The 24,063-nt window shown below is 41.2% G+C and overlaps 1 protein-coding gene across 1 annotated transcript in view; it reads right to left on the bottom strand.

The window, feature by feature from the left end:
- The window catches only part of UROC1 (urocanate hydratase 1), a 45,092-nt gene that overhangs the window by 14,101 nt on the left and 6,928 nt on the right, over nucleotides 1-24,063 (bottom strand). Inside the window, exons 2-14 of the mRNA XM_063348315.1 lie at nucleotides 23,791-23,921; nucleotides 21,098-21,191; nucleotides 19,918-19,977; nucleotides 15,637-15,765; nucleotides 14,655-14,716; nucleotides 13,593-13,659; nucleotides 12,842-12,985; nucleotides 8,966-9,054; nucleotides 8,426-8,488; nucleotides 7,533-7,712; nucleotides 5,956-6,053; nucleotides 5,627-5,699; nucleotides 4,098-4,219 (exon numbers count right to left, since the gene is read on the bottom strand). Of these exons, the coding sequence (XP_063204385.1) occupies nucleotides 4,098-4,219; nucleotides 5,627-5,699; nucleotides 5,956-6,053; nucleotides 7,533-7,712; nucleotides 8,426-8,488; nucleotides 8,966-9,054; nucleotides 12,842-12,985; nucleotides 13,593-13,659; nucleotides 14,655-14,716; nucleotides 15,637-15,765; nucleotides 19,918-19,977; nucleotides 21,098-21,191; nucleotides 23,791-23,921 (1,312 nt within the window). The remainder of the gene's footprint in view (nucleotides 1-4,097; nucleotides 4,220-5,626; nucleotides 5,700-5,955; nucleotides 6,054-7,532; nucleotides 7,713-8,425; nucleotides 8,489-8,965; nucleotides 9,055-12,841; nucleotides 12,986-13,592; nucleotides 13,660-14,654; nucleotides 14,717-15,636; nucleotides 15,766-19,917; nucleotides 19,978-21,097; nucleotides 21,192-23,790; nucleotides 23,922-24,063) is intronic.

Below are 24,063 nucleotides of genomic sequence, written 5' to 3'. Positions count from 1 at the left end.
TCTGTACTAAATGGCCCACGTGAATGTTTTTATCCCAAGACAAAACTGAGGTCTCTTACTCTATGAACTGAGGTATGTTGCCTTGCGTTGCTACAGAGCACAAACTGCACAGGAAAACTATTTATGGGGTAGCTATTTTATGTGTAAAACCACCTTCCACCTTGTTTAGATATATATGTTATTATTTAAGAAGAAAATTATATATAGTGGTTTTATGTTCTCCAGCTTCTCTTCTCATTTATGTCTGTGCCATTCCACCTCAACCAGCCAAACCTAAGAGGAGTTAAGAATAAAGACATTTGAAGTGAAAGACAAGAGAAATACGGCATGTATCTGTCAGATACATGGTGAGCTCAGTACAATCAGCTGCCTCCAAAGTCATGGCACCATCTGCAGCAAATGAGTAATAAAAGGAAGGGGGGGTATGGAATGGGTCAGAAGCATTGTCTGACTGTCTTAATTTTGGGGGCATTTACAGTTAGGCCTTTCCACGCAGCAGGCTGCGTGTGAGCTCAGATGAGGTTGCAGAGGCTGAAGAAGTTACTGCCCGTAGGCTCTTTCTCTGGGGGCTAAGCTACATCACATTACCTTGTCCTGAGAGATACTGTCAGTGACCGGGGCCCAGCTGGCACGTGGCAGCATGCTACGCCACAGTGACTTGCTCATGCATCAGAGCTTCGAGTTATAATCATTCCTGCAGATGCCAAGATAGCATGTTCCCCATCACTTTCCAATTCTCACCCATTTTCAAGTCAAATTATAATGTACATACAACTTATGCTTGGAAGTCAGTCAAACTAGAGAAACTGCACACCGCTAACTTGAAGTGGTCCCTGGTAACTGAGAAGAGTGTTTAGACTACTGTCTTTCCACTAGGCAATATGTCAGCAGATATGCATGGTAAAACTAGGAAAAGGAAAGAGGAAAAGGCAAGGTACTCATATTTAACCCAGGCTAAACACATTGTTAAAAGGAAATGTAAAATATGCTCATTCCTGCAGGGACAGGCCTTCCACACAGAGACCTTTAATGGTCCTAAAAAGAGCTGTCAGTGCTTTAGGGGTTGGCTCCAAGTGATGGCTTCTATACTCTGCAATGAAGATTAACGTGTCAGCTCTTAGCTTTGCAGGGAGTGAAAGATGAAACATCTGCTAGTGCTGTCCTAGTAGGATTGTGCCGCCATTTATAAGCTTTAAGGAATCTTCTAGAAGGTAATGGGTAGTATTCACTTAGGTTCTTATAGATACCTAATGAGAGTTTATAGGAGTTACTCTAGAATACCAGAGAACGAGTTCCTTTCTGTCGCTTTTATAAGCTGTCTCAGAGAGTACTTACCATATTTTATACTTCACAGTGCACAGACTTAATAAGATCTTACTGTCTGTTAATTCTATAGAACATATCCAGAAGAGATGCCAGATGAGAATACTGGCTACAAGGACGTATCTCAACACAGCACATCCGTCCCTCCCAGCCAGCTCCAATAAACAGTCATATTCTGTGTCCCAAAGTGTGGTGTCTCCAAAGTTGGATTTCATCAGTTATCCCTGAAGAATCCTCCCTTTTATTTAGTCTTACTTTCTGCAGTTGAAAAATATCTCACAGCTCTTTCTAGAAAGACCTGTAGCTCCACGCATCTCATTTGCCTCAAACTGCTGCCTCCACCTCCCCACCCCAACAGGAATATGTTTTGAAGTCAGGCAAGCTACTGTGTTCCTTCTGGCATTTCATAGGCCCTTGTACTTACTTAGGGCTTAAAAGACAGTAGAAAGCATTCTGTACTCAGAGGAATAGTCCTCATCAACACAGAGTTCAGCTCCCCTTGCTCTTGGGAGATCTGTATTGTTGTCATGCATCAGCTCAGCCTTCAAACTACCACAGAGGTCATAAATCCAAGTTACACTCCAGTCATCAGTGCTGCATCTCTCCTGCAAAGGCTAACTTAGAAGCTTGGGCACCTTAGGAGTGGAAGCAGATAACAAAACTACACAGGACTTTTTCACAATTTGTGAGGTTTAAGTGCAAAAATTCATCTCCACAAAAGGAGAAGAATAGTTAAGATTGGACTCAAGACCAGGTCAAAAGTTTAGACTTGGAATGCAGCAGACTTGAGCTCGGTGGAGTTTTCACTCAGCCTTCATAACAGAGTTTGTTATAAAATTCAAAGGTAGATTCAGATTTTAGATGTATATATGTGTGAGGATATCCAGACCCTGTATATATGTGTGAGGATATCCAGGTCCCATAGGAAGTGGACAGCAAGTGGAATACTGAAGAACATGAATCCATGAATGGCTGTTTATTTCCGGGCCACATTCTGTTTTCATTTCTCTTTGAAGTCCTATCCCCATTGTCCTGCCAAAGACAACAGCAAATCCAATAATAGCTTTGCCTGAAGCCTTTTTTCACCTGTTGGGATTTTTCAAATGTCATTTTCCATTTAAATTAAGAATATAAATGCAAGAGTCCGATGCTTTTTGTTTGTGGAAGAGACCCTTCTCCCCAGCTTTACATTGCCATCTATATAAACACCCACATATCATTGTACACGCAGTAACTGATTCATTTCCTAGTCTTGCAATGCAAACCATCCAAAAGGCCATGCATCAGTCCAATCTTGAGAGAAGATGACTGGATATTGCAGTACACGGCAGAAAAATTACGGCAAACTTGAAGATAGATCCAGCAACTACGGGACTGAATTTCATCCTCCCTTAAATTAAGTCGATGGACCAGGTTTAAAAACGTGAAAGTTTCAATATGCATAGAACAGGGTAGGCACTTCTGGTCCGTTGCATTAAAAACAACTCATGCTCCTGTGCTGTTTCTTGAAGATGACTCCTAAGGAAAGTTTAGGAGACTAGACAGAACTAAGGACCTTGCAAGGGTCAGACCCACTCTATCAATAATTCAACTCTTGGGAGGAAGAGGAGGCTGGACACCAGCCTTACATTATAGGAAGACAACAGTGGCTTTGTTTCAAATGAGAGACATATCTGAATGTGGTATAACCTTTTCAGAAATACCACCCTAGATCCTTGCAATACTAACTGTTCCAGAACATTCAAAATTTTCACACTTCTATTCGTATTTCAATGATGTCTTGCACAAAAGAAGCAAAAAATATTTCAATATTATCAGATAAAAACATTATGCTCTCCTCTACTTAAAATATGTTCTGGATTTTTGATCCATTTCCTTCTGATCCCTTCTTTGATTCTGAGAAGCGTAAAGCTCCACTCTCTGGAAACGGAAGAGCTGAGGACTTCAGTGCTAGGGGACGACAACACTTAAGTCTTTGAGTCTGCTGTCCAGTTACTGTAAAAGTGGACAAAGGGAAAATAGTCGGGCCTTCCACTGCAGCCTGGGAGATCAGGATTCATCTTTGCTGACACAAAATTAGCTTTGTCTCAGTTCCCATTCATAAGCAGGGGATAACAGTAATAGCCCACTTTCAGGGATAGGGAAGAGTGAATGGCAGTGTTAACTCCTAGATACTAGAGTAGCATACAGAGCCATGCAGGTATTCCAGATTGGTTCCACCAGCAAGCAGAAGCAGCTGTCAATTTATTAACAAATGACAAAAACGACAGACCTCAAAATTGTAATCACAAATAAATGACACTGGATGGAGCACCACACCCATGAAACCTGAGTTTCCTGCCACTGATCTGCTACTAGCCTCTCAAAAACCTCCCGAGATTCCCATGCCTCATTCCCCTGCGAGATGGGGCAAAGCAATTTGACTCCTTTAAAAAACTCTTGGAGACCTGTCAATGAAAGATAGTGTTTACCTTAAAGTGTCAAGGTGACAAATTGCAGGAAAATCTGTAGCACATGAAAAGAAAGGCTCTTAGCCAAAATCACAACAATAGCTTTGGGATCAGTAACCTCTTTACATGGTGTTTTTACATTTTACATACTGGTTACACTCCTTACAGGAGTTTGGAGAACAGCAAGATTTCCTGCCCACATGGAACAGGCAAGAGACTGCTTTCTATGGTTTCAGCCAAAAGCTAACACACATTTCACAAGTCTCAGTTTCCTTTTCTCCCCAAAAGCACCCCCAGTGACGGGGCCATGGGATGGTGTCTTACCTCCCTGACGTATAGAGTCTTCCAGCACAGACATGGCAATTGAGTCAGTGGTAGCAAGATCTTGTGGGTCACCTGAGGTACAAACCCAGCGGAATGGCCCAAATCCCAGGGAAAAAATGTCCCTGGGAAGAGAACATGTTTCATTAAGAGATAGTTGAAATTCTTTCCTTATTTATCCTGGCTGCTAGCAGTGCTTTTCTTTCATTAGCTGGAGACGGAAGAATTTGAAACATTTTCAATGAACTAATCTAAACAGAAGCATCAAGGACCATTAATTGAGAAATTAAACAGTGCTGTTTCACGCAGCCATTGACTGGTGTATAAGAATACAGTCAGGCCAGAATTCTGATAGAAACGTTGGTCAGTTCAATCAAACAGATGCATCATCAGATGAATTGCAATTTTTCTTTTTTTTCCATTAAATACACTCTCCCTGCTTCCTGGTCTTTTTGTCCTTAACCCAGGCTAACTCTGAGTACATCTACACTATCAGACAAGCGTAGGTTCTGAACAAGTGCTTTAGTCCAGACTCATTTGCTGTCCACATTGCTTACACACAACAGTAAGGCGCGCTTCAGCTGAGTTCCAGAAGAAGAGATCTAATCTGGTTGGTGCCTTACCCTACGCTCAAGCTCTTATTCACATGGTACAGGCAAGTTAAGCGTGAGTCAGAGGCAAAAGGTGTTATAAACCCAGACCCACAACAGATCTCCTGAGCTCAGCTTTTTCTACAAGCAGTATGCACAGCTTGGGTAGGAGGTAGTCACCAACGTGGGTAGAAGAGTGTCCTATTTCAGATGTGCTTTTAACTTCAATGTAGACATAGGCTTTGATGGTTTGGAGTTGAGCTCTACTGCTCTGAAGAGAGAAGCTCTTCATTTTTAGCACCTAGAAGTGAAGTTGCATGTATTTACAGTTCGAGGTTGTGACTTGGGCTATTCTCTTGAGTAGAACTGCTTAAGGAAAATTGATGCAACAAAAGAGAAAATGCTGCTATTCATGTAAAGGAGTGAAGAGTTTTGATTTGGCAATGTTTTAGCTTACTGTTCACGCATCTGTTGTCTGCTTTCATAAGACCTTTTAACTCTAAAAAGGATAAAGTTTTACACCGAATTATCAAGACATGCCATGCCTTTCAGGACAAAATATTAGCAAAACCTCTGCTGTCAGAGTTTACTTATGTTAAACACATACAACACATCCCTCCAGGTCTGGCTCTTCTTTTCCCCTGTGCACAGGAAAATGCAAGTAGTAACCCTAAGGAAGCCAATAGAAAACATGAGCATGATGCTTACAGCCATCAGGTTATCTTCCTAAACCAAGCTGGGCATTACTCCAGAGTGGAAAAAAATAAGAACAACTCTGGCGTAACACCTGTGAGCTCAATTTTCCTACTGCTGCTGTTGACTCCTTTTCATCATTTATAGTACGCAGCAAGATTTGCAACAAGTGGAATCTCTGTATTACTCTGCCCCTAAACACAGGGAGTCAAAGGCACCTGACTGCTTTATTCCAAACTCTCAACATACCCCATGATGTGCTGAACATAGGAAGGATATCGAAATTCTGTTTTATTGGCTCCTTTTTTCTCAACATCAGCACCTGTAAAAGAATTTTAATAGTCTGTGACTTGATGAAGAAAAACTATGTAAAATGTAAAAGCAGACTGCAACTGGGTTCCCATGAAGGCTCTGCCTCAGCCACGTAGGAGTTCAGGGGTCTCAGAGAACGAGAGAAAGAGAGAGACTAAAGAGTTAGCATAACGCAGCAGCCAACCCTATCCTACCAAAATATACAGCTGCAAAGACGCACGCAGAATTATCCTTGTTTCCATCTAACAACTCCAGGATCTACTCACCAGCCCTTTGAGCTTCCAAGAGAAAAGCATTGCCGTAATCCCAAAAAAACATGCCCTTATCAGCTAGTCTGTTAATAGCAGCCACTTGTCTCTTCAGACTGAAATAAAGAAGGAAAAAGTTATTTCTGAGATTGATAAAATATCAAAAAGAATAATATCATGAACTCACTAAAGGGAGTAGGGGAGACAGATGGAATGGAAAGACCCCATAGAAATTCAGACATAAACTCATAAGATATCAATTGAGATACTTTCAGTTTGTGTAGCACATGTTATCTCCAAATCTTGAAGTGATTTACAGTCATTAAGGGAACTTCATTAATTAGCAGAGAGGGGTCACATCTTTCAGCAAAGAAATGCAGCCAGCTCTGAGGTTGGAAGGTAGTAACAGAAAACAGCCTACACAAAACTGCAAAATGGTTTAAGAAGTTCACAGAGAAAGTAAGCAGAGACAGAAAAACTAAAAATGGCTAAACATCACTGTTCTGGCCTCTCCCTTGGCCAAAACAGCTGAATTTTCCCTTTGTTTCCAGTAGTGGAGCATACCCTGGGCTGCTCTCTGTGATACCATTTCCACTTAATATTATCTAGTTCTAATCTCAGTGCACAGTTGCATATGGAGTTATACATGCATAGGTGTAACCTCTCTTGGAACTCTAGAGAGGTAAATCAATGCCTGCTAATAAAATTGCCTTTTTTTTAGGTCATAGCTAGCTTGTTAGAAATCAGTCCCTCCCAAAAATTTATGTTTCTGTTACCTTTGTCTTAGAGTAGTATGATACAGAATTGGGGAACGGGAAAGGTCCTTGTAGGTCCCTCATCCAAAGGCAAATAGATTATATGCCAGTATTCTACCATCTACTGGAAAAAGGTCTCCAGCAGGAATGTTCAAGGTGAACAAAACCAGAATAGGAGCCATACAGTCTCCAAAGTACCAGTTGATAACAACAGTACAGCTTGCTGCCTCTGGTCCACAATTCTTTATTTATGTACAAGTTATGCCAAATTGCTCTCTTTATAATGTCCAGTTGCAACTTCCCTTGCAAATTTGTCAACCAGGAGTAGCTCCCTGAAATCAAGATGCTAACCAGAACTTAGTTACAGTTGCAGCAAGCTGGGAGCAGTGATGGGGGAAGATTGTCCCCTCCTCGTATCCTTCCCTAAAGAACCATTTCTGGCCACAGCTGGAGGCATGGTAGGCTGGTTGGACTTTCTGGCTAACCCATTGGGTTTTTATGCTCTATTCAGTGAGGCTAAATCAACTGGTAGACTACTTGGAATTGTACTTATTGTCCCAGATTTTTAAAACCGAATGCAATTTAGGAATTTATAGAAGTGAAATAGATCATCAGTGTTCAGACCTCTGATCTTATACACTAGAGACTATTCCTAAAAGGCGATGTCTGACAGATTCCAAGCGATAGCTGATAGTTGGGAGTTATTAGTACTGTAGCTCTACTCTAGATTTCTACTGAAATATCAAAGAACAGAAACTTCTAGCAAGAAAGACAAAGATCTGATCACTTGCAGAGCAAATAAATTTAAAGGTTAAAAACATGTATTTCCAGAATATTTACCTCTCTTGTACCAGGGTCCGGAACTTCCCTGGATTGGTGGAAAGGAGCTGCTTTGCTTCCTCAAAGCCAAGCTGTACGGGATAGTATCCCCCACTGAACGGGTTATGGCACGAAGTTTGGTCGGACCCCAGATCAACTAGCAGCTCTCCTGTTGTGTCCAACTCGTATACCAGCCTCTCCCTGGGGAAGACAACGGAGTGTTTGAACAGAAGCTGTCATTTCACATTCTAGCTCCTCTTTCAGGCGAGCTTCTTCCACCCCAAGAGGTTGTTTGTAAAGGTATGCCCTTGGCAGGCTAAGTCCTTGTTTTAGCAGTCAGGAGGTGGGAAATGATGGCGCTGAAAGTTTAGGTGCAACTTTTATACTTCACGTTTACCTGTTCAGAAATGCTGATAGGTAAGTCAGACACCAGTATGACATACCAGTCTTATTGGTCAGTCTCAGCCTTCGGTATATGGTGTGACAGCAAGATTTACCATTGGATAAAGCCTCAAGAGTGCCAGAATTTCTATGCATCATCTGATTATTTTTATTCAATCAATACCTCAATACTTCTATTCTTCACTGAAGTCAAAGACATTTCCTTGCTATCCAATTAGCAAGAGGTTAGAAGGAAAGGGATAAATTCTTCGTCTAAGGAAGAATTTTAGGGACTTATTTCCGTAAGAAATTCATTGCTCCATAAGAAAAGGAGAAGGTGCATGGGAAGAAACTGGGAATTGGAACTCCAGGATGAAGACCCCTCTTTTGACAATTCAGCTTTTCATAAGCATCTAGAATAATGAACACAGCACTAGGTTTAATGCCTTTTCTCTTCCAAATTTGAGAACTAATTCCAGGTTGACTAACAAGCAAGAGCATTAATATATCCATTATCCATATATAATACTTACCATAGATCTACCACATTCCCATGGTAACCCAGACTAAGAGCAATTTTATTCTTTCTGGCATCTCTAGAATAGATTAAAAAGATTGGTTGAAGAAAACGCACCTCATGTAATTCCATCTTGCAACGTACAAATCACAGTCAAACCCAGCAAAAAAGTCTACACGTAGTTTCCAACACTCATCTGGGCAACAGATCTTTCAACCTTTATGCAATTTTTAATCACTGATTTCAGAAAGCTTGAGCGATGCAAGTGTAACATTATTTGTAATTGCTCTATGCATATTCATGATACTGAACGAAGACACATTTAACATACATAAATGATATGAAGGATTGGTAGTGGCTTGCAGTAAGTATTGGTAGTCACTAATAATGACTGCTGCTATTTGGAAGGACAGATTCACATTCAAAAGCAGACCTGGAATAAGAAGGTGTCTCTCAACCCCTCCCATATGCACACTAAAATGGCACAACGCAGAAAGGTGGGAAGTGGGGATTAGGAAGCAGAGATAAACCCACCGAATTATGTTACAAGTCATACCTAAGGCGAGCAATGCAATGGTCCAGGTTGTTAGAGATTTCCATCAGCCATCCCTGCTTCTGACGTTTCAAAAGTGCTGCTTCATCAACCTAAGAGAAATAGCAGAGATCTTAAAACTCCCGTTTTCTCTATCCAGTCACTTTTACCTTTAGTTTTCCAGTTTGCCTGCAAGAAAGAGTAGCAAATAGATAAAGGGAATAGCCCTGCCTTGGCCTTCAGAATATGGAATAATTGTTCAAATACTTATTTTTTACCTCTGTTTTTTTTTTTTTTTTCCACACTTTCTCTTGTCTTTTATTCCAGGCTCGAAGCAAGGGGAAAAAAAAAAAAAAAAAAAAAAAAAAAAGACTTTTTGATACTGCTCACTTCCCAAAATATTTTACAAACTGAAAGTTATCATTAAAATTGTACAAGATACTCTTCTGCTAATTTTAATTATTCTTAACTCTTCTGCCAATTTTAATTATTCTTATTGTTTTCTTTCCATGATTACATTGAAAAAAACTGAAGCCAAGATTTTTTCAATTTATTTTTCAAATCTGGCTATTTTCTGTGAAAATAAAATTTCTATTTAATTAAGGATTTTTTTTTTTTTTATCAGCTCACAGATAGACATTTCTACCAGACTGCCCAGGGTGAAGCAGTGGTTTGCCGAATAAAATTGACCCTCACTTTTGTTCTTTGCTGCCTGAAAATCTCAACCAAATATGGAAAAGAAAAGAGGAAAGCATTTTCTTGTCCCAGCTGGCTAATGCCTCTGAAAAATGGAATGGATCAAAACAAAACTACATCTTTAATTCCCTCTTGTTTGAACTTTGAAGCTCCAAACAAGCCCAATCCCAAATCCGTATTCTCTTCTGGGCTCAGCTTCTGTGTCAGTGTGTATATGCATGGGAGACAGCTGGATGAAAACATAAATGGATAGACAAACTGTGGAGGCTTTGGCACAGATTCCATATTAATGGTTCAGTGTATAAACTTGCACGTCGTTAATACTTTTATAATGAGCTATCAGTGGCATAAAGCAAGTGGCAAAATTAATTCAAGCCAATTTTCTGTAGTAGCAACGGATTTAAACCCCCACAGTGGTGTGTGTGCCTGAGAACACAGATCCTGAGTATCTTCTAGGATTTCATTAAAGCATTTTTACTTCTTTATAATCCACCCCCATCACGTTCATTCTATTATTTCTCATTAACAAAGTATTTATATGTAAATGAAATAAGGTCTGTATTCAGGAGTCGCTTGAACACCAGGAAACCTTTTCTTTCCTAATTATTCTTAGCATGAGAAACCTTCCATCATTTCGTACATCAGTAATAAAGACTATCCTTCCAAAACCCCAGATTATGATAATATCAGTGTCACTGCCAATGGAACTATTCAATAAAGTCAGGTGCCACAGGGAACAGCTTCTTTGGGAATTATTTAAATCAGCACAGGAGGAAAGATAGTAAATGGTCTGTATGAATTAGAGGAATCTGGTTCATTTAAAGCTCAGCATAACACAGATCAGATCTATTTAAATCTGTTACCACATCCTACATATTTTACTTCAGCCCCCTCTCTGACAGTCTTAGTCTTTCACAGACTTACTAGCATACTCCAGAAAACCAGCTTCCTTTGAACCACGCTTTCAAAAATATGCTTATTTTTTTTGATCAGCATCTCAGTAGTTTAAAAAAATTGCACAAACGCTGAGCTAATGTCACCTCCAGTGTAACCCGAGAGAGCTTACTGCAGCTCAGAGGAGCTAGGCTGGCCCTCCACACAATTATTTCATAAAATTACAATCTGCTTCCCGTCAAACATTAGAGGTAAAAGACTTGCACCGTTAATCCCTTCTGTCTGAGCTTCAGAAGCCCTGGCTGACAAAATGACATCTCTTGCACAATTCATCAATGTCATTTGCATAAATAGTTCCTTAAATAAATAATATGTACATATATATAGCTGTCCACATGTGCTCCTGAGACTCATTTCCGACAAGGATCATCTCACAGGAGATAAAAACCAGGCGATATTCAGCCTCCTGAACAAAATCATCTGTAGCCGTGGAGATGAAAAGGACAAAGGACTGCTGTGAATCGCATTCACTGGAATCTTTCTTTTGTATTCTAGCATTTGAAAGATCATGGTGACAGAGTAGAAGCCTGAATAAAGACAATTTATTCAATAATAAATTCAATAAATTTGTTTCATCTGCAGGGAGTAATTGATGAGATCTCAATTACATGCAAAACTCACGTGCTAACAAAAACAGTCTTGCACCATCATTGTAAAGCAGATGAAACTCTAACCTTCCATGAATAAGACCCCAGCTAGCCAAGGGAGGTCACATTTACTGCGTGCCACGTGGGCAGTCTGACCCATTACGTTTTGAAGTTTAATTATAATTACCGTCGGTCAGACTGCAATATTCCTACCCACAGCAGAGGTCTGCCAGCTAATTCTCTCTATAAATGACTTTGGCTGAGAAGGCTAAACTCCCACTCCAGTCGCTCCCACTGGAGTTTACTTCTCCAAAATCTCTCTTCTGCTGGAGCAGTAACAAGAGCTCATCAACTGCAGGTAGTCAAAAAAAAAAAAAAACTCAGTCCATTTTGGTCTGTCCTGTGTCTGCTCCACCAAGGACATTTCCCCAGTGGATTGAATTCGAAGGTAGTCGGGAGGAAAGAAATGCATGGAAATGTTTATTGTTTCCCAGTAGTCAATATCATTAAAGATATTCACCACCATTTTCACAGAACTGCAGAGCAACATTTTCTGTTAAAAATTGTTGCAATGTTTTTGTAGTCCATCCTTCCACCCGATTTGTCATAACAGAACCCTGTGATAAGCATAATAGCTGGAAAATGTAGGTATTAGGAGAACCTAATGTTACTTTTTTATATGAAAGTGTATTTCACTCAAAACTCACAGGCACATATACTTAACCAAGATTACGATGTTAGTGTTCGGCATTACATATGATACCTCAAGGATATCTGTGGGTCCAGTGGGTCCTATGGTACAGTACACTGATTGCTTGGACATTAGCAGTCCCTGAATCACAGATGGTTATTAGATTCTATTTGTTTATGGGAGAAAGTGCTGGGCTATTTTAATATATTTGGAACAGAGAAACATTACATCAGGATGAAAGACTCTCTACAAAGAATATATGCTGCGGGTGAGCTTCAGGGAACAGGGAAAAATGGAACTACGGAACTTCTCCCCCTTAGCAGAACTTACCTTCGTCGTCTAGAAACTGGCATTCTCACAAGTGCTTGTAATTATCCTCACCATCTTCATACCCAAGCCAACCTTAGAATACCCAGTTTTACAAAATCCCATTGACTTCAAAGAATCACAACACCAAGCAGCTTCATTAGTCCCCACCTTGATGAGTGAATCATACCAACATTTTTAACAGGTACTTTCCATTGCACCTGATAAGGGTGCCAGAGGCACTGAAGATCAATCACAATGTAACTAGCACCTTTTTAACATAGACTTTTTTGGCACTAAGAGGCTGCAGTTCCCGTGGGAGTTACCTGTGGATGTTGCACCCTTTCAGACATGAAATGAGGGTAGCTCAGGCACTGATAAGGGCTCATCTGACAGCATCATTCTGCGTTATTTGTGAAGCAATCATAAGAAGGTACAGCCCGTATCCTTACAGTCTGATGCAGTGAGTGAACAAATAGAGGGTGAAATAGCAGTGAAAAATGCTCAGCAATGAAAAGGACAGACAGATCTTAGAAAAGAGGGTTTTTTGGTGGTTTTTTTTTTTTTTGAGTTTGACTTGTCAGGGTTACTTGAGATGAAGAGAACGAGGGTTCTGATTCAGCACAGGAAGGAGGAACGACAAAATGAAAGCAGCGTTGCTCTCACCTCTGCAATGATCCCCACGCACCCAGCGATGACTGCAGCCTTGGCTTGAGCCCCACTCATCCCTCCGAGACCAGAAGTAACAAACACCTTTCCGGACAGGTCTTCTGCCTTCAAGTAGCGACGGCCTGCATTGAGCACTGTCAGCTGCACACAGCACAATATAGCTATTATCAGGAGCTATTTTTCCTAGAGTCCCTACAAATTAAAGATTTTCTGTCCCTTTTGCAAACAGAGCTTGAAACTCAGGGGTCACTGGGGCGATGAAACTGTTTTAAGCTTTTAAGAAGGAAACATGTTACAAAGTGATGTTATGAAATCATCTGTCCCGATTAGGTTTATTTCTCTCACCATGAGATAGAATAGAATAATCAGTGGTTTCCAACATGCTGCTCTTGGGGTATAGAGGCTCATTCAGGATGGCTGCAAAAGAGAGCTGAGCTAAACAGCTAAGAAAACAAGCTAAGGAAATGTTTTTAACACATCTGGTCAATTCATACTTCACTTATTGTAGCTAGATATGAGCTCAGATTGAGGCCTTGATTGCAGATTCCTTCAGGTCTATGTTCTGGATAAGATGCCATGGACGTCCTTCCACACAGTGGAAGGACACTAATTTTTTTAAGGAGCGGGCAATGAGAATTTCTTTGATAGCCAGAATATCCTCTCAGAGCAATCCAGTCCACTCCAGTCACTGTGGGAGATACCTTCCTCCAAAAGGTATGGAAAAATGGACCTTTCCCCAGTTTCTTACCACAGTCCCATGGACTATTCCCTGAGGCCCAATGTAGCAGTAGCTCCCTGCAGTCATCTGACCATACCTAGCAATAGCAATGAACACAGTTATACCACACGTTACCCAGGCTGGAATGAATTCTGCACATGTCGACGTATGTCTCTGGTATAACAGAAAAAAAATGTCTGTGCTTTGATTCGTTGTTAAAGATCTGCTGTTATCAAATTCACAACTTAATTGAGTTTATTCATTAGCAACACACCAACATGTTTTCAGAGATCATTTAGCTCTTAAAATTGAGTTAAAAAAAGCATGGATCAAAACACGGAGAGTAAAATTGTTCTGGCATTTAGTACAGGGACTAGGACACAAGGACACTCCTTTTCACATTGTTGGTATCTTTATGCCATTGGTTTTCAGCGGAGCTTGCGCTTCTAAGTCACATTGTCACTTTGAAGTTGTTAGCTCAAAATGGTTGTCCACATTCCTATGAAATTCCCAGCAAAGTGGCAAAGGATATTCTCTATTCATACCTGTTCTTCCAGCTTCCTTATCTGTACACACTCACCTCTCCAGTGGTTTTAATTTATTCTCTCCATCGTACACAACAGAATAATAGTCCTGCTCATCAGCTAGATGAGCAATAAAAGTAGGTAAATAATCATTCAAAAAATATAAAAACCGATAACTTCCTCCTTCAAAGCTTTCCCTTAGTGCAAAGGAAAGTTTCATAACTTGTGTTTTCTGTAGATTGCAAAACAACCACTGCAAAGTGGAACCAGCCAGTGCTATAAGTACGTTATGATTAAGGCTTCAGATCGTAATTCAGCCAAGTCCCACACATAAACCTAATGCTAATTCCTAGCAGACCTCAATTACATCCTTATATGTGTGGCTGAACATAAGTCAAACTCCTAAGTAATTCCATTTAAGCGTGCATTAATGCTTTGTAACATTAGGACTTTATGCCGCACAGTTGAAATCCATCTGCATTAGAAATTTTAACCAGCCACTGCTTGATGTCTGAAATACATTTTAGTTAAATATTTGATCTACTTTAATAGTGAGGTATCTTCTTACATTGTTACTCCCAAAGCAAACATCTTCTCGTATTCATCTCTGGTAGAATAGTTGGGAATAACCTAAGAAAACAATCAAAAGAAATCCCAGATAAGCAAATCAGAGACGTAAGCAGACCTTTTTAACAGCCTACATTTCTCTATGTCACACACATAGGAAAGCAGCGAAAAACAGGAAGAGTAATTCAGGTGGTTTAGTCCATGCTTTCTAGTATTAGAAAAAAGATGCCTGGTCTTTCTGGCAGCGTGACTGTCATGGAATCACAGAATTGCCGAGGTTGGAAGGGACCTTCCAGATCATCTAGTGCAACCATCAACCTGACTCTGACAAAAACCAGCACTAAACCATATCTCTAAGCACTATGTCTACCCACCTTTTAAATACCTCAAGGGATGGTGCCTCAACCACTTCCCTGGGCAGCCGGTTCCAATGCTTAATAACCCTTTCAGTGTAAAAATTTTTCCTAATATCCCGTCTAAACCTCCCCTGGCACAACTTGAGGCCATACAAGTTTTAAGGGAAGCAGTTCTCTAGCCACAAAACTAGCCTGCAGAGAAACAGATATTGAATGTCTCAGAAGACCAGCAATGAACCAATATGTTCACTTGTCCAGCTTTTCTTCCAAGCAAAGCAGTCCAGATATCCGAGCATCTGATGCATAGTCATCTGTTTGCCTATTGAGGACTTTTAAATCTTTCAAACTGAGCCTAGCTGAACTGTTTTGGTCAAGAACATGCACAGCTCAGGCTCAGTTAGAACAGATGTCATCTAATAAGGAGAAGGTTGTTCCCTCCACCACTGCAGACCAGCACCCTTGAGGTGATAGTGACTGTACTGGAATAAATGCTGCAGAATTTGGACCCCAGATTCTCCTGTGTGCTCTTGTAAGTTCAGGTAGAATAAATAATATTTTAATTCAGCAAACACTTGAGAACTAAAAAGAAGAGGAGAAAAAAAGAGAAAACAAGATACTAATACCTACCATGCCATTAGTAATGATTAATCGAGGAGCATACTTATGGCTGGGAAAGAGTCCCAGAGGATGTCCACTGTACATTACTAGTGTTTGCTCTTCAGTCATCTCTGACAAATAGTGCATTACCAACCAGAACTGAAAGGAAAAACCAGGAAAGTGAGGGAACAAGTTTCCATCTTACATTTATGTTTCTTTGTGAAGCTGCTAAACTTTGAGTATGAAGACAGCTATAGAGATAATGAGGTATATTCGCATACGGAATATCAGCCAGAGCTCTCGACACATTTTTGCTTTTAATAAAGTCCATTAAGAGACATCATTCAGCAGGAAACATAAATCACCAAATAGCAACAGTCTGAATAAGTTCCAGAACAACTCTCCAGTACAAACCCCAGAAATCCTTCATTTTTAAAGCTGTTCTAATTTTATCTTGAGGTTAACCATTTGGATCTGGCACTTTTCTGGCAATCTTTCTAAAGCCAAACTGCAAAATTTTCCCTATAAAGCAATTAAAATACCCATGCATGTTGTTGATCCTAACCTGAAATGGATAATTCAGCATCTTCTGGTGCTTGTCATCATTTCAAGAAATTGATATTACAATGTGCGCTTAAAAATGAAACACTTTTTCTTCTCAAAGAAAAAAATTCAGCTTTCATTATCAACAGTGAAGAAAGTCCTTGAGGCACCCAGGAGTACATAAATAAATGCATGTCAACTTTGTCTGCGTAACTCAACAGATACTCTTGATGTATGCCAAAAAAGTAGGCTTTGTCCATCTAAGCTGTAGATTTGACTCATAGATAGATGTCATTGCCTATCACAAAGCCCATTATATTCCACAGGACTTTTCGTATGCGACAACTAGGCCTGAGAGGAGCTTTCCCATGCAATATTGGAATTCAACAATAGCTTGAAACTAGAAGTTCTGGAGGGACACAGAGAAAGATTTGAGGGAAAAAAATAATGGACCTGCCGATCAAAGAGACAGCAATATCAGTTGTCATGGACATTTAACCTCTCTGTGTCTTTGATCTGAATTAAAAACAGTACAGATTTGAAGCCAGTCCATTCTAACCCAGCAGATTTCCAAGCTGCAAGTTAAGTTGAGCAGGAAAGAGTTACTAGAGTTACTGTCTTGCTTTTTACATTTTTGTTGCACGAAAAATGTTGAATAATCAAATTCTGGTTCCAGAACAGGTAATTAGCTGAACTCTCAACTCTTCAGCTGGCCAGGAAAAGCATTGTAATACAACCAGAAGCTGTAAGATAGTTAGATCTTGTTGCATTGAGAGGCACGACTGGGAAGAAGGAGGCAAAAGCCTTTCCTAGCTCAAAGAACAGCTCCGTTGCCTGCAGGCTTGTAAAGTTAGCTCTGGACAAAATTCTTTCTTTTAAAATTATTCAGAAAAAAGCACAGGTCTGCATGAATGATATAAACCAAACTGAACTTTTTCACTAGGAGCTTTGCAATGACAGATGTCCAAAAAGCATGTTGTTTTCAAGCCACAAACAGAACAAAATGTTCTGTCATAACCAAATCATTCATGTGATTCCTACTCTAAGTAAGCAAAAACAAAAAGGTTTTGTTTGTTCTGCTGTGAAAAAACTGCAGGTCATAGCTCTGGCTTGGATGAGAACAAGAGATAAAGAGAGTATTTCTGACTTTGGCAGTGCTTCTGCTTCACCTTGTAGCCCAGCATCTGCCTAAGGCACGTCAGTCCAATACAGGCTGCTATATAAACTGCTGGCACTGCCCACATCAGAAATGCTGCAAAACTCATGCAGTTAACAGCCATTTACTAATTAATGCACAGAACAAAGAAATGGCGTGCAGTGCCGTGGTACTTTTCTTTTTAAAGTCAGAACAGTTTTGCCTCAAAAGCTGCCGAAGATTTCTACTTAACTACTATTTACTGGATTAGGAAACTGAGTTTTCTCTCAGACACAAATGAAAAATCATAGTCAAACTGGGAAGAATAGCCAGGTTCCATGCTACAGTGAGGAATCCATTCCTCTCCCCTAATTGCTCCTTCATTTACATGTTAGTTTTGCTTGGATTTTTTAATAAGCAAGAGGCCAGATTCAGGTAAAGCCACAACAAGGTGCATACATGATCCTTTATGGCAGAAGTTGGCTCCTTAAGTCAGCTTCTGCTTGTGTAAGCTACAGAACCACAGAATGGTTTAGGTTGGAAGGGACCTTAAAGATCATCTCATTCCAAGCCCCCTGCCCTGGGCAGGGACACCTCCCATCAGACCAGGTTGCTCCAAGCCCCATCCAGCCTGGCCTTGAACCCCTCCAGGGATGGGGCAGCCACAGCTTCTCTGGCAACCTGTTTCAGTGCCTCACCACCCTCACAGTAAAGAATTTATTCCCAATATCTAATCTAAATCTACCCTCTTTTAGTTTAAAACCATTACCTCTTGTCCTATCACTGCACTCCCTGATAAAGAGTCCCTCCCCATCCTTCCTGTAGCCCCCTTTAGGTACTGGAAGGCTGCTATAAGGTGTCCCCAGAGTCTTCTCTTCTCTGGGCTGAACAACTTCAACTCTCTCAGTCTGTCTCCTCATAGGAGAGGTCTGATCATCTTCATGGCTCTCCTCTGGACTTGCTCCAACAGGTCCACGTGCTTCTTATGTTGTTATGTTGTCATGTTGTCACTGATGTACCTGTAGAAGCTTTTCTTGTTGCCCTTGACATCCCTGGCCAGATTTAATTCTATCTGAACTTCAGCTTTCCTAGCCTGATCCCTGGCTGCTCAGACAATTTCTCTGTATTCCTCCCAGGCTACTTGCCCTTGCTTCCACCCTCTGTAGGCTTCCTTTTTGCGTTTGAGTTTGTCCAAGAGCTTCTTGTTCGTACATGCAGGCCTCCTGGTGTTTTTGTCTGACATCCTAAGTTGGGATGCATCACTCCTGAGCTTAGAGGAGGTTATCCTTGAATATTAACCAGCTTTCTTGGGCCCCTTTCTCCACACGGCTTTATCCCATGGTACTCTACCAAGCAGATGCCTGAAGAGGCCAAAATCCGCTCTCCTAAAGACCAGGGTAGTGAGCTTGCTGTGCACCCTCCCCACTGCCCTAAGGATCTTGAACTCCACCATTTCATAGTCGCTGCAGTGGCTTGAGCTTCACATTACCCACCAGCCCCTCCTTTTTGGTGACAATATGGTCCGGGATCAGAAGGTCCAGAATCAGAAACCAGTATCTTCCCAGCATTCGGGAGCGATGCTGCCCTTCAGGGTGATGTACCTTTCTACCTGTGCCGTTTCTGTTCTGCACTGCAAAACTCAATGCCACATCTCCACCTGTCCCCACTCTGTGGCCTTGGGGCACACCAGAGGCTGCAGGAATTATGTGGTTTTGGTGTTCACAATAACCACATTTATGCCTTTCAGCAGACACTCAGGGCAGTTGTTCATTAAATGTTCCTTCTGCCACCACACACCTGTAGAGCATTCAGACACAGAACATTCCTTTTTCTTGAGAGAATAAATTGAGCTCATACAAAATGTAAGTCTAAATATGTTGCTGATGGTAAAGATCTCATGAAAATATTTCCCACATGCATTTTGCAGTACCTGGATTAAAGCAAGTTTGTTTATTGCCATTTTTGGATAGAGAAAGAGAACAGAGATTATACAACCACACCTTAAACGTCCCAGCTCTAATTTTTGACAGGCTTTTATCCCGCCATTATCCTCAGAAGATCAGGGATAACGTTGCTAGGCCTGACAGTAAAGGGCACTATGATCTGGCCAGCTAGCATGTAAATATTTACAGCTAATCTGATTTGCTTGGAAAATGACTCAGGATTGCACTTGCTTAAATCAAAACCTTTTTTTCTTTTTTTTTATTCCACTATTTCTTGTGAAAAATGTTGCAAAAGTACCAGAAACAAGCAAGCAAAAGATACACTTTTTTGTTTCCTAGAATTCATTTTGACTTTAAAATTATCTGTGCAAAATACACAGGCACATACAAATCTATCAGAGAAAGACAAAAATCTGTCTTTACATCACAATGTTTATGTGTAACAATGCTTACAATGTTTATGGTATTATGTTTAATATTTCTGTTGGGCTGTCTGCACTCTTTTTACTAAATAAAGCTCTCCCTGTCTATGCAGTTCGTAACCGAGCATTCCTCCATCCAGACAGGATGCTTGGGAGTATTTTGAGACAACGACTGCCAAGAATTATCACAAGGTGCCTAAGCAGAACGTGCGTGGGGGAGGGTGAAACTGGTTTCGTGAATCAAGTTGCAAAAGCAGCAATGTCCTACCTGCGCCCAGTTGCTGAAGACCTGCCCATTTCCTCCATAAGTGACAAGCTCCTGAGGAAACTGCAGAAGACAATTTAACAATAAAGCACACACTTCTGTGAAACATTTCACCCTATCTCCAAGCTATTTTTCTAATCTCAGTAATAAATCTTTTCTATAGCTTATTGCATCAACACTCTAGATTCTTGAAATCAGCAAATGCCATCATAAAAGCAATAATTTAAGAAAGAAAAAGAAAAATTATTTTTCAAAAGGAGATGTTTGTTATTGTTACAATGGTATCTTGGATGCAGAACGCTACAAAGTGATTCCTGGACTGCAGTTTCTGTAACAGACAGACATCCCCATAAAATCCCTTAAACAGGGACTGAGTGAGCTTACAGTTTGGTTGCTACTGGCATTTACATTGGAAGAGTCTACGACCAGCAAGGCATAGGTGCATGGCCTCTCCCCTGCCATTTGCAAAAACACACATTACACTGGGTAGTGCTTGTAAGGATGGACTTTGGTCCTCTACTCATCCGGCAAATCTGTCCTTGAGGGACAAGCTTTCAAAGATACAGGAAGCATTAGCACTAATTTTTTAACATATGTTGTAGGAGCAATGTACTAGAGCTGAGCTCTGCCTGTCTCACAGACAGTGACCAACCTCCTGTATATGGGGGGAGCTGGAGTGAACCTTGTTGGTGTTGTAGGAGACCTCAGAGGTCTGAGAGAGGACCAGGACCCACTGTGCAGGACTAACAACTGCACACAGCAGGAAACTAAAGAACGTAATACAAAAGATCCCAAACCTCAGGAATCAAGACATAACCACAAGAAAGTATAGAATCACCAATTAGTCCCTTGCCGGCTTAGCCTCGCAGAAACGTCCTTTCTAGCACATCGCTCTGTAAGGAGGCTGCCTTGGCACTACTGAAATTGGGCTGCTCAGCTAACACACTCCAGCCAGCCCTACAGGTACAGGGACTGGCACGTACCTCGGAGCACAGAACCGGCAAAAGGCCTATGAACAAGTAAAATCCTATTCAATCCATGGAAGAAGGATCATCTGCACAAGGATTAGTTTCACCCATACGCCTACATTCTTCAGTTTCTATGTGAGAGCACACACAGGAAGTAACTTGCACATTTGCTGCTGCCCTATGAATCCAGCTTCCTTATTTTCGCTGTACTTTACCTGAGCCACCGAGGGATCCAGGTTATTCATGATCATCAACATAATGGCAGCAGCTGATTTGGTCTTGCAAGGGTAGTCTCCTATGGGGTACGCTCTGAAACGGCAGTCACAAAAGTTCAGGAGAGACGCTCCGACTCACAAGGACAACCACAACAGCACACCCCACAGAGATATCCCCGCATGCCAACACATTCGTTAAATTGCATTATTCTTATCATTTGCTGAATCAGTTAATCGCAATCGGTTATAAACATGGTGGCCAAAAGCTCTCATTGCTTTTTAACTGGATTTTTTGGGGGATGCTGGAACTGGCCTCTGTAACATAGTTGCCAGGCCAAGCAGCTAAGTCCTGCAATGCCAAGGAAAATAGCATCAGTGGAAGTTGCCTTCAGGCTCATCAGCCCTTGTTATTTAAGATCCTATCTAAGAAAAACACCCAGCTTGAATTCCAGTCCCAAAGAAGCTCTCAAAAACTGAACTAGTTAGGAGAAATATGAGCCTTTTTACTGAATAAGATGTATTTCATCCAGAAAGTTGAGAGGTGAGGTATGGGAAACCCTCACAAAGGTACTCTGAGTCAGGTTTCCTGGCACTAATGTGCTTCAATGCCAACTGCTGCAATCACCTCACTGTTATCTTCTCCTCCGCCATCTGTTTGTTTTATCAAATTGCTCTAAAATTTCTAGTCCTAGATTTATACTGTAGCTCTTCAGGACAGTTCCTTTGCTGTGTTTGCACAGGTCTTAGCACAGTTGTGCTGAGGCCTCTAAGGTATGATATCAAAAGAACATATAACCATTGAACAAGAGGTTTGCTCTTTCCCTTTCTGTAAGCAACACCACCATTACAGATTCTGGAAATTCCTAAAGGTAGATAGGATCATTTGACATGGTTTCTAAATTATCTTCCTTTTATTGGACCATAGATCTTCAGTGGCTAGACACTTGCTTCATACAGGGAAGACAACTGAAAAGGTTAGGCTAACAAGTGCCAACTACAAAAAAAATTGGACATCCGCTGACCAGCTCATGAGCCAAGATCTGGAATGTATATTCCACAGATTTAGCAAATGGACTCCCCCCATGATCATATGCACTTTATCCTAGGTTTTTACACATGGATACTAAAACAAATGCCTTGTAGTCATTGCCAAACCAGGAGGGAAAGCATTGGAGTTTTTCCACAATACTTTTTTTATTAGTGTTTTCTGCTTTTCTAAGCTTGATGAGACAAAATAACAGGATTTCAGTGGAATAATAACAATTCATCAAGAGGAGCTATTTCCACATAATATTGCTCGGAACATAAGAAACCCAAAGTTCAAATAGCAGCTGAGTGTGCTGGTATGGGAACACGGCTGTCAAATGGAACAGAACCAAGTCAGGCTGTGCTCCCTGGGACATACAGAACAAAAATCAAGTACTACCAGACTACAGAGAACAAAAGGCATTTTATTAATCTGAGACTGTAAGAATCTATTCAAAAGAGTGATCAGTGAAATGGTCACAAAGGGAAAAAAACTATATGAAGCTATCTAAGAGCCACTGATGCCAGTGATGGAAACAAGTGGGTGGACTGTCTCATCCAAGCCTACCTGGAAGGTACCCTCATCTGCAGTTCAGGACTAGGGTCCTGTGAAGTCCAGCTCTGCAATATCTTTCAGACAGTCTTCCAGTTGTCCTACCCTTAGCTGAATTCTGCAAGAGCTGACCCCAGACTATTACGGACAGAACAGAAATATGGATGTCTGTGGAAATCAGAGTGCTTTCTAGTTGCTTGCTGTATTCAGATTTCTGTACAGACATTAAACAGGCCCCTGCTGGATGCAAAAAGGAATCAATCAGTCTAAAAAAATCAGCTAGCCCCTGGCAGCCCTCTCTACAACTGTTCTGCTTCACAAACATTAGCCCCATCAGCCCTAGAATGAAGTGATGCTCCAAGGTCAACTGGCACAGCATATTACAAACCAGGGTCAGATACAGGTTCCAACGATGGAAAAACACACTGTGTTTCTTTTAAGCCCAGAAGGCCTTCTCTGGGACTCTGGGAAACGACCAGCCACTCACAGCAGGTCTCAACCCATCCACCCACCTGATCTTACCTCTTGGCTCAGTTGAGACTCGACTTGCAGCAGCTCAGGACTATTGCAAGTTTTCTGTCCGGGTTGCAATCAGAGGTCTCTGAGTAACAGCTGGCCTCTAGAAACTACAACTTGCCATGGGGCAGAGCACGTGGATCTCTGGGTATGGTAAAGCTGGCATTATCAAGCACAAAACCTTGCACAACCCTTTCCCTGTGTTAAGTGGTGCTGAGCTTTCCAGCGGCAAGACTGTCCTGGCCCTGCCACAACCTATCCAGAAGGGTACCCACTGTCTCCCTACCAGTCCCATGGGACTCTCATGAGGACAGAGAACAGGACGGAAGCTGGAGGATGGTGGATCGCTGTTATGCAGCTTTACAGAAGAGCATCCCAAAACATGCAGTATCCTTCACTGAAAATGAAACCACTGCTATCTAATGTCACACAGAACATCCAATTTATGCAGACGATGCACTTCATTAATATGTTATGACATGACATCTACGAGAGCTAAATTAGGAAGCAGCAATGCCACTATTTAAAGGTCAGTTTCACAGGTGAAAGCTGGTAAGCAAATGGCAGTCAAATACAACAAGAACCATCCAGTCCTTACCTCATCTCAATATCTGGAAAGAATCTGTACATATAGATATGGCCATACAGCCTGAGTTCTTCAGCAAATTCCAGTGCCAGCTTCTTTTGTATTTCAGGTGGGAAGTAACGCAAGGCATTGCGCAAAGCCAGCTGCCAAAAAAACCAGAGAGACACAAATATCGAGGTAAAAGAGAAATGGAGGTAAATGGGTGGCCCTGAATGATAATCAGGCTCAGCTGGAAGCCTGCCTAAGGTATCACAAGGATGACATAATTTAAAAGGCCAAGCTCAC

Source organism: Chroicocephalus ridibundus, chromosome 10 (genome assembly GCF_963924245.1).
Source record: "Chroicocephalus ridibundus chromosome 10, bChrRid1.1, whole genome shotgun sequence".
In the NCBI taxonomy this organism is placed as follows: Eukaryota; Metazoa; Chordata; class Aves; order Charadriiformes; family Laridae; genus Chroicocephalus; species Chroicocephalus ridibundus.
This window is presented reverse-complemented; position numbering and strand designations above follow the sequence as displayed.